Source organism: Passer domesticus, chromosome 12, assembly GCF_036417665.1.
Source record: "Passer domesticus isolate bPasDom1 chromosome 12, bPasDom1.hap1, whole genome shotgun sequence".
NCBI lineage: Eukaryota > Metazoa > Chordata > Aves > Passeriformes > Passeridae > Passer > Passer domesticus.
Genome location: NC_087485.1, coordinates 5777482 through 5795873, shown reverse-complemented (window position 1 = coordinate 5795873; position 18392 = coordinate 5777482). Strand labels below are relative to the sequence as shown.

At 36.9% G+C, this 18392-nt stretch overlaps 1 protein-coding gene across 11 annotated transcripts in view; it reads left to right on the top strand.

Annotated features, from left to right (window-relative positions):
- WWOX (WW domain containing oxidoreductase) overlaps window positions 1-18392 on the top strand; it is a 475065-nt gene that overhangs the window by 117368 nt on the left and 339305 nt on the right. Inside the window, exon 9 of one of the 11 annotated variants that reach the window (XM_064386769.1) lies at window positions 10128-10160. The exons of 8 other annotated variants lie outside the window; for them this stretch is intronic. In XM_064386769.1, coding sequence (XP_064242839.1) covers window positions 10128-10145 — 18 coding nt within the window. In that variant the 3' untranslated portion in view covers window positions 10146-10160. Of the gene's footprint in view, window positions 1-2759; window positions 2787-8061; window positions 8122-10127; window positions 10161-18392 lie in introns of those variants that run through there. 2 more of the 11 variants (XM_064386765.1, XM_064386770.1) reach the window with 2 other exon arrangements.

Here is an 18392-nt window from a genome sequence, read left to right as displayed (position 1 = left end):
AATGTTTTCCTTAATTTTGTGTTGGTTTTGTTGCCAATACCAGTGGGAGATGATGTGCTGCCCTGCCTGTCCTCTTCCTTTTCTTAACCTACTTTCTTAAAGTCTGCAATTTCTCACTACAGTTTTATCAAAAAAGGAAGAAATTAGAATGTATGATTTTAAGAGTTGTTTAAATATGTACATATGATTCAATAATCAAATTTAAGAACGGAAAGGGATTTGGCAAAAAAGGACTTGACTCTGTTGGGCAGTTGAAATATTAAAATGGCTCTGTGTTCTGGTATGTGTTAGATGACCTGAGTTTGTGTGATTTTATTGTGAAAAAGTAGCAGATTTGCTACATTCATTCCCTTCAGAGGGAAGGTAATAATAATAATGAACCAATCCATTCTGCTTAATTCCGTCTAAAAGTGCACCACAAATGATACAAGACTTAGTAGTTTTGCAGTAATCTGTATGAGGATTTGCAATCAGAGAATTTCTGAATTTACCTAGCTTTTAAAGCTTCTTTTGAGACTTAGAATACATGAGTCATTTGGATTTTCCAACCTCTTTATTCTGCTGTTTCTACAAAGTTGTTAGAGTAGTAGCATCAATCCTATTTTAGCAAGGACGATGTCAGTAAATATAAACAACATAGTCAAATTCCATCCATTATTTTGGTGACAACATGTTTTTGCAGTTATTAAGTATCACTATGGATATAGCACAGTCTTCATCGCGTGCCAAAAAAAATCTATACAAGGTAGTTGAAGAATTTTATTAATTGCAAAAGCATCACCCTGAAATAAGATAAAGATAGCCATGTTGGATGATGCATCTTAAATAAAAATAAAGTCTCTTTTGATACGGAGAGGGAATTGTTTGTCTTGAAAAACAAAATCTACTTGTCCCAAACGTGCAAGATTGACTTGCCAGTGCTGTAGATTTCCATCTCTTCCAACAGTGCTGTCTTAAGGGCTGATATTTCCAAAAATTGAGGTCTTTTTTCCAAAAATGGAGTTGAGCAGACACAGTAATAGTTGAAACATACTGTGAGCTTATTTTTAATGTTTGGTCACACCATTTCTCATTTCTTTACTTTCTCATAGATGGGTGTCACATTCAATAACTGTGAGACTCCCAGCTGGATATGGAAGCCTTTGCTCAAGTGCTGAGCACCAGGCTTGCTGTGAAAGGAATAGGTTTGAAAATCCTTGTGCTCAACTGGCACTTAGCACTGATTTTTGATTGAATGTTGTACCTGCTATTATGCAAAAAAAAAACCCCTGAAGAACACTTCAGTTTAACAAGCTAGAGCACAAGAATACTTGGAAATACTAGGATTCAATTTTTCATTAAGTTCAATACTCTTGAATGTAGGTATTTTTCATAGAATTACCTTGTCTCTCACTGCAATCTATTAATGAATACAATTAGGGTTTTTTCATTTTGTGAGAAAATGGGAAACACAGTTTCTTTCCACTGAACAGCATTACTATTAAATTGTTGTCCTGAATTGTCAAACTTGCATTATGATGAATACTACCCGTGCAAGAAAACTAATTTAGCACTTCAAGTAAAGTAACCATCTTGGCAATTTTTTATGATAATGAATTTGTAACAGTGTCATTTAGAATTTGATTGTCTATCACATCAAATAGCTCATCCCATCCTAAACAGTGTGGTTATCTAACAGTATTAATTATGGAGCTGTGGCATGATCTGCAAAATGATACAACTGACAGTCAGGCTTCCCATGGCAGGGCAGTGTCCTGCCTCTGTAGGAAAGGAATTCCCCATTACCAAGGCAAAGGTCCCAAATATCAGCAAGGTGGGCATCTGAAAAATCCTTTACTGTTTCCTCTTGTGGGTCTCTGTGGTGACCATTCTGCTTGTAATATCATGGCATAAATGTAAAAATTTAATATTATTTTTTTTCATGTGTAACTGCATTAAACTAAAGGTTTTCTGGGAAATAAATGTATTTTTCTTGGTCAAGATATCAAGAGTAAACAGAAGTAATTTAACCAGTTCTGCCAAGCAATAAGGTGTTACCTGAGCTGAATGAACTACATTGCTTTCATTTGATGAACTACTGTGTACAAAGTGAGCTTCTCTCTTAGCTTTTACACAAAAAGTGGTGACTTTGTGAGAAAAAATGATGTGCTAACTTCTTCCATTCCCTTGATGAGAAATGTATGTGAATTTTCAGCTTTTAAAGGCATTATGGCAGAAAGTATCAACAAAGCTGTCAGTTCCGCTTGTGATATATATTTATTGTCTCCTTTTTGGCTTTGTGTTTCTAAAGGAAATGTTTTCATATAGAATGTCATTTTATCGAAACAACAGCTGAGCTTACTTTTGGTGATGAGGTGAAATTTATCATTATTGAATTACTTATGTGCTTATTCCATAATCAGTAAGGTGGTGTTTTAAATGGTCTTCAGCTAAAGTCAGTTAGGCTCTTTGGAACACAATCCAGACCATTGCTTGTCTTGGAAAATCAAATACTCTGTGTGTCTACCCACGGCCAGCAAAGCTGAGCACTGCTCAGGGCTTTTTCTGCTGCTAGGAAGGGACAGAACACTCATCTGAAAGCTTTGTCACTGTCCCCAGCAAAGATTCCTGTAAATGCAGTCTAACTGCTAATCTGTTCCCCTGAAATAATGTTTATGGTTGGTAATATGTGACTGGGCCAAATTGTGATCATTGCTGTTCACCATCATCATAAGAAAAAAAACCTTTGCTCTCCTGGTTTTGTTCCCTTATGCTGGCAGATACATCCATGAATTAATGATATTGTAGTGGTCAGAAGCTGGAAGGAAAGGGTTGTCCAGACCTGAAATGGAGACTTAGACCTGGAATGAAGTCAGTCTGTTTGCTTCAAACATCTCTACTGAAATGTTTGTATTCTGTTGTCTTAATGCTCTGGGAGATCTTTGTGAGTCCTTCCCAAGTGTATGTTCTGAATTTATTTGAATGACTTCCTTACTTGTATGAATGTCAGCAGTGAACAAATGAAAGTTTGTTCCAGCTTCTTCATTTGTTTGGATTTCCATTTTCACAACATGTATTTGTTAGGGTAAATGCTGTTGTGTTACAACCGTGGTTTTTAAAAATTCTGCCTTCCTCTGTGTAGGTGAGGTAAATGAATTACCAATTTTCTTTGGCATTATTTAGTTTTGAAACTTTCTGATGGCCTGGGCACTTTTGATATTGTAAAATGAAGCTTGGCCGATAAGTGTTGTATCAGAAGACAGAGGTGATTTTGCCTTGCTGTGGAGACAGTCAGGAAAGCCACTGCAGAATACTGCTGTGTGGGTTTTCCAGGGCTGGAAGTGGAGGTCTCTTGAACTGTTTTAAAGTCTTTGCTGATTCTCATGTTTTTGCCTGTGTTGTTCCCTTTTCTCTGGTTTCTGTCCAGGACTGTGGTTTTGCTGTGTTTAACTGATTCCAACTGGAAATGGCAAAGTGAGAGCACATCAGCAGTGTGCTCACTTCCCATTTACCAGTAATGCCTGGCTAAAGGCTCTTTTATCTACTGCATGATATTCATTCAAATACAAATAAAAAATTGCCTGGACCATTTAATGTTGTCTTTAAGAATATTAGATGAGCTACTTTAGAAAGTTTTATAGGCATTTAAATGAAAACCTTTATGAAAAGCTGTGGATTAATTTTCTCAGCCATGACATGCCCAAATACAACACATGCTGTAGATGAATAAAATCTGGGCTGCAGATAACACTCCTACTGAAATCTCTGGGAAGGGACTGTTACACTGACCTGATGTCATTTCCTTAACCACACGTATATATGGCTTTCAAAAGATAAAAATAAAATATATAAAGAGTTGAGAAATATTTCACAATTACCTTTTTAATGTTTGTCACTGTAAGTTTTGCCTGAAATAGTAACAAAAATATTGAGGAGTAAATAATGGAATTTTCTATGGAAAAAGAAAAATTTTAAGATGGTCACTTTTTTTTTTCCTGCTGGCAGTCAATGGCTAAAATCCAAATTCTCAGGGAACATGTTCAGAAATCCCCACACAGAAGGAAAAATATTCTTCCTGTGTTCACTGTGCAAACAGCTGAAATAATGCTGATATAAATATAACTTTACTTGATGTAATTAAATGTATAGAATTAAGTGAAGAATTTGCTCTTTTTTCAGATGATGACAATTTTTTCCTAAACATTTATATTGTGATTTTCTTTTTCAACAGTAAAAAAGTATGTTTTGAATGGATTCAGATAAAAATGCTTTATTTTTCTCCTTATTTCTTCCCTCCCTCCCCATCAATAGCTAGAGAAATAATTCTCAAATTGCTACAAACAAGTCATTGGATTTCAGGGGGAATCTTCAGTCTCATAGGTGACTGTTTCTAAAGTTTCCAAGTGTGGTCATTAATAGATTGATGGAAGCTGTTTCCCAGTTTTCATTGCAGTGAATCTTAATGGATGCCAATTAAAATATATTTACATATGTACTTGCATTTCCCACCATAATGTGGAGCCTATAACATGATTTATACTGACAGATACTGATTGTTGTTTAATTCTTCCTTTTATCCACACGCTTTTGAATTATGAATTATATCCATCCTTAAATCTTTGTTTGTTTTAGAGTAGGGTCTCTTTTTTTTTTATTTTTTGCCTCTTGGCACACCATATATGCATAGCAAGTGCTCACAGTTTCAGCTGCATTTAAGGAAATATTGTTGTAAGGCTTTTATGTGCTGTACTTCAATCAGCTAGTGCCAGCAGTATCCCAATAGAAAGACCCTCAACAGACCATTTTCAGCATTTTGCTGCAATTAAACTCCTCTGGTTTTAGCCCTCAGGCAATTTAGTACCTTTTTACATATGCACATTATGAACTTTTGACCAGGGCCTGGTAGTCATATATTAGATAGCAGCTTTTGAAAGCAGACTTAACAAGTTCCTCAGAGTATTACAGCCAGAGTCAGTTGTGGAAAAGGTAATTTAACCAACTTGCAGTGAGGCCATTCAGAAACGTACTGATGATCCTAAATATGTCTCTTTTTTTTTTTTTTTTTCCTTGTTTCCTCTGGAAGCTGGTAGCAAGAGCTCTCAAAGAATGTGATTGATCTTTTATTCAGTAGCTAACGAGGGCTGTGATTCTATTAGTGCTCTACAAGGCAAGGGAACAGTGATTTAATGAAGTGTCTGGCGAGCTGGTCATAGATTTATCCTGTTGTCTCTAATTTGCAGCGCCGTTGTGAGCGTAGCAGAAGCTGCACTGGCAGTGCCATTAGGCAGGTATTTCCTTAGTAAATTGTTGTAAGGTCAGGTGTAGTTATCTGGGAAAGGCAGTGCCTCAGCCCTGGGTGTCTGGAGATGACAGCAGCTGTGCCGGGCGCTCGCTGGAGCGGAAAGGGAGGATCAGAGGTCCGGCTGTGAGCCCCCCTGGCCTGTGCGGGAGCAGATGAACTGCCAGGGAGCACTAATAGAGTCATAATTGGCCATTAGAACTGCAAAGGTGCAATAACATCTTCATACAAACTGCCTGGCGCCAGATCTGGTGCCAGGTGCTGTGAGGTTCCGTGCTAGGCTGATCTGGTGAAGCTGATTTTTTTTTCATTCTTAAAAAACGAGGCAGCATGTCCTAATCGCTTCAGTACAACAGAAATATGAGAACATCAAAACTTGAGTTGCTTTAAAGTGACATTAATGTCTTCAGTACATTTACTTCGGTGTGTAACCTGTCAGTCTTACTCAGAAACGATGCACTAAAATTTGCCATGTAGCTATGGATAAAATAATATCATAAAAATGCTTTGGCTTTCACTTAATTAGCACTAAATAATGCCTTTTATTTCTGTCAACCAAAGGCTACTGAATTTTTGTTTTGTTTTTCTTTGCTTTGTTTCCTTTTCTTTGAAATACTCTTCTGGTTAATACCTGTAGTGTTGCACAGCTTTTTTCAGCACTGTTTTTTCACAAACCTCTGAGTCCAAGTTAGCCAAAGACAACCATCTTCAGAAAGAATTTTTCTTTGCATGAATTGTTTGGTAATTTGAGAAGGAAATTATGGTATGGCTTTATACATTGTCAAGGAGATCAGTCAAATATTTCAATCCAAAAGTAATGCAAAATAATGAAGCAGATCTGATGTAGATCCAGACACAGAACAGCAGATAAATGATTTTGAGATTTCTGTGGCATTTCCTGGTGGCAGCTGGAGAATTCCCATGTAGAAAAGTGGTTAAAGCTGAGAATTAGAGGGTAGGCAGAGATGACACTGTGGGAGTGTTAGTCCACTTCTGTTTGTGTAGGTCACAGCCTTGTGTTCTAGGCTCTGTGCATAAAGGTGAAGAAAAGTTGCTGGCCCAAAATCTGTGTTTTAAGAGAAGCTGCAAAAATCTCTTGTGCAGTGGATGAAATGTGGATCTTGGCAAACAGCAAGGGGACAGTACCATGATAACTTGTCTCTTTATATAATTATAGCTCATGCACCACCAAGTAGTTGTCATTGTGCTCAGATGGATGATTTTATCTTTGAAAATTAAAATTTCTTCAGTTGCATGAGCCCTTGAACCCCTGTGAACCTGACACCTGTGGGATGTCATCTGGGACCCCTGTTAAATATACAGACACACTTAGTCTAGAAAAAGAGATATTGGGCTTTTAAATGAACAGCAAGAGGATTTAAAACAGTAAGCCAAACTTTCTAATTTCCTAATATTGACACTTCTGTCCCTCACAATCTTATTATAGTATTATTCTCTGCTGATCTACCATTTCATCAAAAAGTCTACAATGGAACTAAAAATCTAAGCCTTTTAGCCCATAGATCATTGCACTTGGTAAATGGCTTATTGCAGATTAGATAATGTGGTTCATAGCACATCCAAATCAATAAAAGGCTAGTCTGAACGTAGTAAAGTGCTCTCAGTCTGATTCTTTTTATTAAGTATATCTGCCATGAGCAAAGTGAAAATTTTAGTCTTTTTGCTTAACTTGATATAAGAAAAAGATGTTGCTTCAATTTCTGCATGGTTGTTTTCTTTCCTAGAGAAGATCTGTCCCACAGAGTTTAGGTTGTTTTGAATCAAAATTAAATGTATTGTCTGAAAAATTATTCAGTTCTTATATTGGCAAAATTCAGAGCCCAGTGGTTTGGTGTTCCCAATGATCCCATGCTAGAAATGAGCCCCTAGCTCTCACATTTGTCAGATATTCAGTGGTCTCTGTGAAATAAACTATTTTATAGCTGTCCATCCAAAAATCATCAGCAGAAACTGTCAACTTCAGGAACAAATGGAGGTGGAGAAATGTGAAAGAAGTATTTTGAAGGTACAGTGGATGATTCAATAGCAAACAAGGAGTGGTGTTTTAATCCAGGTCAGGAGAGGCTCTGGATTCACCAGGAATCTGGGGCTGAGGATGTGGTGGTTCTTTGTGCTTTACCCCTGAGTGATCCTGTGCTTCTGAAGGGGTAGAAATATCAGAAGGGTATTTTTATTTATCCTGGAGAAATTGAGGAGGCTGATACATGTGTCAAGTGTGAACGGGTACAGAGAGCCCCTTCTAGCTGGGGTTATATTAGAAACCTAGAAGAATGGTGGCAAAATGGTGATTAATGTCTCTCTGCCTCTACTTTCCACACACTTCCATTCATTGCAACTTTTTATTTTCCTGTTTGCATGCATGGGCTGACCTGCTGAGGAGATGCTCAACTGGGTCAAGAGCTTGTCTGGGTTTTGCAGCTTGGCTAAAAAGGAGTTTTAAAGCTATATTAAAAATCCAGTGGATAGCTTGGAATTTCTTGCAAACAATCAAGTCAGATAAACTGTAATTGGCTGCAGAGAGATGCTCTTAACTTACCATTCTTTGACCATGTTATTGACCACTATGTGTTTGCCCATGTTATTAATAATTTATCCTTTGAAAAAAATCTATGTGCATTATAGCCTTTGATCTCAGAAATTTCAAAGCTGAACGTGCTATTTCCCTTTTCCTTTTGCATTTTTCCTTTCTTTTTAAGGAATTTTTAAAAGGGAAGAGAATGAAAAATAATTTTTAAACTTTTTTCTCTTTATTTTGGTGGCAGAGCTTCCTGATGACACCCATCCCTGGTAATGAGAAATGTACATGAATACAATAAGAATATATATGAATAAAAAAATCAAGGCAAGCTCACTGTACTTTGCAGATGAAAATGTTTGAAAACAAGACTTAATGCATCTAGTAGATTAAAACAGAAATTAAAGACTTTAGAGTAAGAAGAGATCAAAGGCTGTCTTTTCATTGTTCTTTTTATTGTTTATTGACTTCAAAAAGACTTTTTAGTTTAAGCTGACTTTAATGTCTCTTGAATGCTCTTTTGTAAAGTGACTTTGAAAACTCGTGGATAATGTCTTCATTAAGTGGGAAAAATCTTGGTAAAAATATAACTGTAACTTTGCTTTCATTATAATAGGAATAGATAACACTTTGCTTAATTAAGGTCTGTTTTCCCTCTGTTCAGAATTTTACGACCATTTTTTTCATTGAAATTAGTGCTGATAAAAGCTTGAAGTAGACATTGCTAAACTGAAACTCTTTAGTTTTTCAGAGAAGTAGGGGATGTGAGTTCTCTGTCTGTATTTGTTAATCAGTTAATCAGGATGTTGTCGTGTGTATGCGAGCTATTTTAGGAAACAAAAGAAAAAACAAAACCTAAAAGCATATTCAAGTTGTATTGATTCTAAAATAAAGCAATGCTTCCTGTATTGTTGGGAATGTTAATTTACAGACTTTCTGCTCTCATTCTGTTTCCAAATGTCTGTACTTTTCTCACCAATCCCTGATGACTTGATGTATTTGGATTATGTTAATACCTGTATTAATAATGACAGTAAAGATCACAAATCTGTGGAGGCAAATGAGAGATTAGGAAAGCCATGCAGGAGAACTTCTCTGGGGAGCAGCGTGTACTTTCCACAGTGTTTTGAGGTTTAAAAAATGCACTTGAGGAATAGGACTGCCTTGGCCTTCCCCCTCCTAACAGATCATTTTTTTCTCATGGTTCTGTAAAACTTTTACATGGAAAGGGAATTATCATGGTTTCATAAAGTGCACTCCATCTTTTGAGATAACTGAGATATATATTCATTTTTTGTTTGCTCCTCACTTGTCTGTTATTTTGGCACAAGATGTTTAGCAATTTCTGACGTGTGTTTCTAGTGCAGCTCTGATGTTTGTTACTCTGGGGGTGTTGGGCAGTTGTTGTGATGATAATTTTGTGATACTCACCCTTCCCATTCTGTGTATTTCTGCCAGGGCTCTGTGTGCAATTCTTGGGCAGTCTTCTTGGCTCACACTGAGGATCAAAAGATTCTGATTTACAGTCTGCATAAGTTGTTTGCAAGACCTTCTTATGTACTTAAAAAACTCAGCAGCTCCTTTCAATGTGATAGCTGAGTTTCCAGAGTTTTTTTAATGAGAAATGTGTGTTGCATGATTTCTGTAACTGCCTAACCTTACTACAGCTTTAAAGGAGATTGTCTTCAAAAGGAAAACCAAAGCTACACTTGTTTCCCTTTGCTTCCATTCTTGGCTAGGGACAGAGCAGCAAAGCTGTGCTTGGCTGGAGTTATTCTTACTGACTTTTACCTGTAACACACCTATCAGGAATCTTATGTCCAGTGCAAAATGAGGCACGAGGCACTGGACAGGATGTCTTTGATGCTGTGTGAGTCTAAAAGCCACGCTGTGTTAATTTTGAGACTGTTGCTAATGTTATTTAAGGATTGGTTTATAGTTTTCTTTTACTTCATTTCTTTGTGGGCAACCATATTTTGGATTTGGTGATTCAGTATGCAGCAGTTCAATTCTGTAGACTGTTACTAGTTTTCATATTCATAGATGCAAAACATTTTTTGCAATATCACTATTTTTATGGCATAAATGGTTAAGTATTTTTACAAGTGTAGCCTTTGTGGGTGGTTTAGAGGCTCAATTACCCACTGAAATGGAGGAAATAAATGTCCTCAAGGGTTTGCATTTGGATCATATGACACTGTGGGGCTCACTTGCTGTTAATAATTCTTACATCTGTGTAGCACACAACAGCACGAGGCAGCCTTTTTCTATTGCTGCTGGTACCCTTGTAGAAACCTCTGAATTCTTTTACAGGAGGTGACAGAAAAGTAAGCCAGGATAAAGAAAGCAACAAATCAGCTGGTAAAATTGATGTCATGTCTAATCCTGCCTATTAGATTGAGCAGTGAAGACCATGGAGATGTTCATATTTGTGGTGCATGTGGCAGATGCTGTTTGGGTTGCATTGCACATTTGCACTATGGGCACTTGAGTTGCCAAAACCAGAAAGAAGCCGAAACAAAAAGGAGAGAGAAAGGGACAAGGAAACAAAATTATAAAAGAATGAATGTGGCTAAATTCGAAGCTTATTGCTTCAGTCATATTTGCCTTTATTTTGCATTAGGAAATAGCAAGGGGTGTCCTACAGGGTGAGGAATGTGGTTTCTCTGCACTGTGGAGGTTTGGCTCTTGCACCAGGAGACAACAGACACCCAGGACATGGAGAGATTAATCCCTTGGAATTCTGTGCTTGTGAGCTAAAGGTGCCAAACTTGCTCCCCGATCAGTGCTACGAATCTTGACATGCATGAGAGCAGAGTTTGGCTCAAGGGTTTATTTGCATGCTTCACTTATTTTATTAACCACCCCAGACCTGGTTTCCTGCCTTGAACATATACAGAGAGAGTTTACAAGAGAGGGTTTACAAGAGAGACCACTATAGTGGTAACGTACAAAGTGCATTAAAAGGAGGATGCAAAACATCTTCCCAAGAAGGTGAGATCAAAAAAAACTAGACTGTTTCAAGAATAATTATGTAATAGTTATGTATGTCAGATAATAAATGCCTCATAGCAATGATTCCAAGGTTTCTTTCTGGATATACTGCCTCTCATTATGATCCCGAATTCTATTATGTGTTTTCCAGAAGTCATCCAAGCCCATTCTGGAGATCAATGTACTATATAAAATATTATATTAACAAATTCAATGTTTGGCTGAGAACTATATGAAAAAGAGGGTAATGCAGGCAGCAGTATCTCTCCAAAACCACTTGAGCTGTCTTGTTATGAGCTCTGCCTCCTTGCTGCCTATTATGTGTAGCAACAGGGGACCTGAGGGGACCTCTTAAGAGCAGAAGGGTCAGCAAATCACAGAGGGTTCAGGCAGTGTAGCTCTTTTGGCTCTGAAGACCTGAAATACCCAGAGTAGGCTATTAAAGTCCTGTTTATAGCTAGGCTGTATAGCTTCACACTCTGGAGTTGCTTTCTGCCTGAGCAAAACAATATATTCCTGAAAGCTGGCAGTATTGGCCTGTTGGTCTTTTAGAGAAATTCTTTCCTGAAATGAGCAGAGCTGTCAGCAAGGGAACACTGAAGGCATCTTTAGATGCCTTTAAAGCAGCAGCAGCTTTATTTTTGTTTGCCTGGTTTGGACATCATGCAGTACTTCCACACTCCTTTTGCTGTGGCTGTTTTCTTCTTTTTCCAGCATTCCCTTCCAAATCAAATCAAGCAGTTGCTGTAGGCAAATAAAGCACTAATTGTTAGAAGCCACCTTCCTTCCACCCAATGTGCAGACAAGCAGTTGACATCCCCTCAGACCTTTCCCTGTGTTTAATATTGACAGTAAATGTCCTTTCTGTTGAAGTTTAGGAGCCCAAAGTTTTGGAGTCCAATGATGTTTGTGTAGGTTTGTTTTTTTTTTATTTTTTTTTTTTATTTTTTGAATGTGGAATATGTTGAGAGGGTTTACAAGACAACATCTTTCTGTAGAGAAGAGCCAGTATCCAGCTGCTGCGCAGATATAGGAATGAACTGCTGGTTCCCTGTTCCTGGAGTTCCACAATTTTATGGAGAATCCTCTATAAATCCTAAGCAAGGAAGCATGCTCAAATTTTCCTGAGTCACGTGTGCCATGCATGACAGTGCACATAGTTGCCTTCCCAGCCTTTCCTCCCTGGGGACATACATTTTAATGCTGTGTCCATTTACATCACAGTTGTATTAATTACATTTAATGTAGTTTTGAGCTAAGGTAGCGCAGCCTGATTTCAGAGAACAGAGTGTTGTAATGAGGCTTGAGTACCATTGATCTATGACTTGGATATAAGGGGTTCTTAAGGGAGTTTGCTGATTTATGTAGAAGACTGATGTCTGTGGCCATTAGGAAACACCAATTTTCATTACCTATCAATCTCATGGAAAACCTTTAGCAGCATGATCTCCTATAATAGTTATCTAATCTGTTAAATTAGAGATTAATGAAATGAAAACATTACAGAAGAGGAAAATGGACTTGTAAGAGCAGGCAGTATCATAAGAACAATGCAGACTTATTTGAAAGCAAGTACAACAGCAATCTGAAGACAACAAAAGGATAAATCAGCTCCTGCTATTGCCGTCTTAATCTTTAAATTGCAAAAATCTGTGGATATGTGAGTTAGTAAATTATTAGAGCAATGGAGCATATGGGACTAATTCCAAAATAGAAGAAAAAGTAGAACACACCATTTAGAATATCACACACTCATTTGTAGAATGGTTATAGAATTTAATAGAGTTCAAGTTTAATTCTGCTTAACCGCATCTTTATTTTTAGATTTGTAGAGTTCAAAAGTTGTTACTTATCAAAATACTTTAGTAAGATCAAAAATTAGAAGAAAGAAATTCTACATTATATAAATCTGTGACTGTTTTTTATGAGAGCTGTGATTTGGATACTGGGAATCTTTACACAGGGAAAAAAACTAGTATCTTAAATATTTGGAAATGGAAAAATAGATGGAGACAATATCTTCTATCAACTCATTTCTAGGCATCTAATTTTCAGCATGTTCTGTGCTCATTTTTCCTTGTAGCTACTATATGTAGTGGGATATAAAACAGAAGGCATTTTCAAAAAACCAAGCTGCATTTATCCATACATAAAAAAGAAAATACTATTGAGGTGACCGTGTGTGTCAGTACATCACTTCATTTCCACACCACCTGCTGCAATTAAAAATGAAATCACCAAGCAGCAAGTACAGTAACTTCATCAACCAGCTGATATTATAATTAATGACTATATAGAGTCTCTATTATTGTGTACTTCCAAGGCATCAAGTGGAAAGCTGTCGTAGTGCTTTAAATAATGAAAAAGTTTCAGGCCTTGATAAATGGCTCAGTTGGATGCAGTTTAGAAAGTTGAGAGCATATGCTTCTGTCATTAGAAACTAAGGACCCTCGTTACCCTTGCTATAACTCTTCAGATTCATCTGAAACTCTTTGATCCCCTCGTGTACTTACACTGTGTTTAAAATGCAAAAGTGTAGAAAAATATGGTGTGCATGAGAAATTCAGTGAGGAGGGAGAAAGATTAAAATAAAGCTACTGTTCATTAACGTCTTTGTTTCAAACCTGTCGGAAAAGAGAGCATTAGGCTGTACCCACATCTCTTTTGAAATGAGAGTAAGCAAACGTTTTTCTTTGATTCCTTTGAGATTTTTCTTTTAAGAAACAATTGAAATCCAATAAAGAAACGTGCTTCAGAGCATGCTTATGAAGATATTTAAGTGACTTAATAGAGGAATGGCAGCGAGGGTATTTGTTCTTGAAGGCTGTGCTGTTCTGCAATAAGGGGTGTAAAAAGTAAAGCAGTGAAGCAGAAATTTTGGGTATTACTGGTGAGGCAGGTTTAAGAAAAATAAACTTTTAACAGGGAAGCTATTGGTAAATTCGCTTCCTGAACGGTATAGTTTCATTGTTAAATATCACCATTTTAACTGAGAACTGCTAGCTACTTTTCAGCTTCTATTTATTTTTCTTCTCTCTCTGAAACTTTCGTATAATGTATTTGCCTCTGAGGATATTTCATAGCTGAAATGCTTTGCTTGGCAGAGCATGTTACAGATAGAGAAAATTTTGTCTAATCCCTGACTCTCATGGTTGTCATTCTGCTTTGTTTCGTGTATTGAAGCAGTATGCCACAACTATTTCTCAAACCTTTTATAAAGGAATTATGTGTTTTTTAAAGTATTGAATTAAGATAACAAGACATATATGTGAATATATGTATATGAATGTATAGGAAACAGCAGAAATAAAGAATTTTCCCCCTCTCATAAGAATATTTGAGACAAGTGAGTGCTGTTTTTTCCTCTTTTATGTCATTATTTAGAGCTCATTAATTGGAATCTGTGTTTCCTGAGCATCCAAAATTGTGCCTTGGCAATACATGCAAGCATATCACAGGAGAGTGTTTTAGTCCAAGGATTTCTCAGTGGCTAAAATGTGTGTTTAACACCCTGGTGCCAAATTAAGGACTGAAATTGAGATACTGGTGAGTGGATGGAAACAGATGTGAGAATTCTCCTTATGCAAGGAAGGAGTCCTGTTCACCCTGTGATGTGTGGAAGCTCTCATGCTGCCAGGGATTCCCTGGGATTCTTTGTGTTCGAGAACTGTCCCTGCTTTGGTTCTGTTTGTTTGGACAAAAAGGACACGGAGTGATTCCTTTAGTGTTCAGCTCAGAACATTGATGAACTCTGTGCAGTTGTGAGACTGATGCAAACGCAGTGCTGGTGCAATGGGTCCATTTCCATTCTTTCCAAAGGGGTGCTTGCTTGCATGAGATGTGAATTTGTGATGAGTGCTGAATATTAACCAGGATATTTGGACTTTAGCATAATGATCTTATATCACTACAGCATCGTGGCAAATTAGATTAAACCTGAAGGACACAGGACCTGATCCATCCTTAAATTCATGATGTGTGAAAGTTGCACTTCAGTCAAGTATTAGGCTAATTGCTTCCTTAGCTTTAATAAGTTATAAACAGAAGTATTTATTTCAGTGTGCTAAATGGCAAGTAGGTTGAGAAGAGAGAGAGAGCAAAGGCATTCATAGATGTAGGTTTTTGCATATATTGAAAATATTGTCAGATTGTGCTATTAGGTGCCTGCTTTTTCACATATTTCAGGACATTTATGCCATTATGCTAGTAATTAAATTAATTATTTATCCATTGTACACAGGCTTGAATTACTGTATGATTAGCTTGGGCACTTAAAAGTATAAGAACACTCGAAAGCAAAATCCAAGCATAGGTATTCCATAGCACGTCTTACAATCTAAATATTGCTCTTAGTCTAATCGAAGCAGCAAGAGTAGTCACAGCAGTTGATGGACTATTTTTCAAATTGATTTCAAAAATGTATTTAAGGGGATGATCTTCTACTCTAGATTACCTATTGATTTTTAATATGAAAAGCTCATTATATAAGCAGTAACTGCATATAAAAACCTAGCAAACCTTTGCATAAATCCTTTAATTGAATTTCCAGAGCCTGTGGTTCTACTTTTTTTTTTAATTAAATCTATTTCTTTTTTTAAGTGTTACTGTGTAATTTGCATGCTGTGAAGTGGCCCTGTCCCAGATAAAGTGCCATTGATCCTTATTAAACCTCACCTCTGGGCTTGCTCAAAACTAACTGGAAAAATTAAAGTGTTCATGCTGCAATGCACTTATTGCTTGTGTGATAGGATTATGGAAAAAAAAAAGAATAACATTAATTTCCAAGAGAGAATTTATAATGCAAGATTTTATTTTTTTTCAATTTGATAATTAATAGCAAAATCATACCCTAAATATAAATTGTATTTCAGTCTGCAAATTGCAGTAGTAATTAGGAAAGATAATGTATACCTGATATAAACCCATGATGTTTTATATGGACACTCCTTTGGTATATTAATTTTTTTTAAAGTATTCAAAATGATTATGGATTCAACCCAACAGCTTAAATAGAGATTTGAGGAAAGAAAAAAAAATTGATACCTATGTAGTACCTTACATTAATGTTTCTATTTTGTTTCTTGACCTTAAAATGTGAAAAATGACAGTCTGCAAATATTCAAGCTAACACTTTTTATATTAGAATTATCATTATGAAGAAAAGTGTATGAGTTGTAATACTATTTTCACCTTGTTAAAAATACCAAACATTTTTTAATATGAAAAGCAATAAAATCTGCAAAAGAAATATTCATAATCAATAAGAATATAAGGCATGGAATATATTAACAGAGTTATAAAAATGTTTGTAATATGACTCAAAATGAAAAATACAGCAGGTTATGTATGGTTTAAAGTGTAATCAATTTTGAGGTTGTGTATGAGGATATAAATGATAAACACAAGTAGTAGCATTTTATTAAAGGGTGTTGCAAAAAAGTACTGTATTTATGGTCCATTCCATTCTTTTATAGATCATTAATGTAGAAAACAAACACAGCGTATCCATCTTCTCAGACAGTTTAAAATTCCATTAAATGATATTTTAAATGGAAATTTGGAGCTCGTTTCATATTCTGCTGTCTACACAGGCTGTACCCAAAGCGTTGAGTGTAGCCTGGATTCCAGCAGGAGCTGGTGCCACAGAAGTTTCATTCAGGAGAGGTCTGGATCTGGGGAGGAGGCTGATGTTTTTTCCACTTTCAGCAAAGAGAGTGCTACATCTCTTGTGTCCAAGGCAGTGGTGGATTGCACGTTGTGTTCCCTGTGATTCAACCTGCAGCCACCTTGGAGTTGCCAATTGTAGCCCACCCTCGTTCCCCAATTAGTGCATTTATCCCATCTACAGAGGAATTAGTGCAGCTTCATTTTTGCTCCTTGCCTGGTTAATACAGAACAGTTTAAGTGCAATGTTCTCACTGATCCGAACCCAACTCAATTGTGTTGGATTGTATTAGTTTTGTGAATGTGGAAACTATTTGTTTTAAAGCTTCCTATAAACTTTACATAAGCACTAATTATTTCTAAATCAGCCTTTCAGTCTCATTTCATGCACCTGCTGGGATCACAGAACCACAGATTTGTTTAGCTTGGAGAAAACCTCCAATATGACAAAACCCAGCCTTTGACCAAACACCACCTCATGCTACTGAGGGCCACATCCAGTTGTTCTGTGGACACTTCCAGGGATGGGGACTCCACCACCTCCCTGGACACTCCCTGCCAATGCTGAAAACCACTTTCAGTGAAGAAATTACCCCTGAAAATGGTAACAATGACATGAAATAAGTGGCGTTTTACTCTTTTCAGTACGTCATTTATGCTTTTGAGACACTGTCCATGTTTCCCCTGCAAAGTTCATTGGTTAAGCCTTGAACTTTTATTGTGCTCCTTATTGTGCTCCATATCAGAATTACCTTGTGGCCACTGGAGCTCTTTGCTGCTGCTGGGGTTGGTCTGGACCCTGATTATTTCTCTGCAGTGTTGCACTAAAGGGTGGTTATGGGGCATAGCTCCTGACAGCAGTCTGGTGGCTCCTTCACTGCCAGGGCAGCATCAGCTCCAGCTTTGGGAAATTCATGTGTTCCAGTTTTCTCCACCAAATGTGTTTGCACTCTGAATTTTCCCATTAGTTTCTAAGATTAATGTAAATGACTTGTTCATTGTTTTTTGTATTCCTCCTCTCAGTGGCCCAGCAGTTTTCTGGTGGATTATTTCTCAGAACAGCTTTTACACATCCCATATTGCTCCTGAAACGTGTTTCTGCTTTGCATTACGTACATCACAAGCGTCCTGAAATTACGCCTAAGGAGGACGCTTTTAAAATTCATTCCTGGTTGTTTGTCAGTGGATTTGCTGTAGTTTCCTTGTGGTCTTTAGTGGAGGAAGTAAGTGACAGTGATCAGTGAAGGTGGACAGTAAGATTTATAATGTATTTGTGCTAGCTGATTGCCAGCAGAACTGGCCTTTCCCAGCGGTGCTGTACGCGTACTTGGAAAATCAATAGGGATTAGCCTATGACCCCCTTCACATACTTATACTGTGGTCTGCATTGCTTACCAATATTTCATCTGTTTCACTTAAATGCTGGTACTTACTCAATAATGTGTGGCTGTTCTTGCAAGCTACTAATTAATTTTTAAAATGCAGTATCACTTGTAACGGAGATAATGCACACCTTTAGCATCAGAGGGAGAGCAGGGCAGTGGATTTGTGAATTTGGTACCTTTAATTAAAAATCCTGCTTTGAGAGATTAAGGTTTTATATTCAGATTTTAAAAAGTACTAAATACAGTACAGAAATCTTTTCATGATGGTTGCCAACAAGCTAAATTGTCAGGTTTGACCAGATACCTGTTTGTTTAATTATTTGCCTGTGTTTGCTGCTTGCATTTTTCTTTTTTAGTTTTGCCTTGAAAATACTTGTTTTAAAGTTTGGGGTGTTTGTTTGTTTTGTTCTGTTTCCCTTGGAAATTTTAGGGGGAAAATATCTTATGTCTATAAATAAATACATTTCATTGATATTGAACCTAGGGCATAGTCTTGACAGTGTTTTCATAGGGTACATAAAACATGTTGCATTTT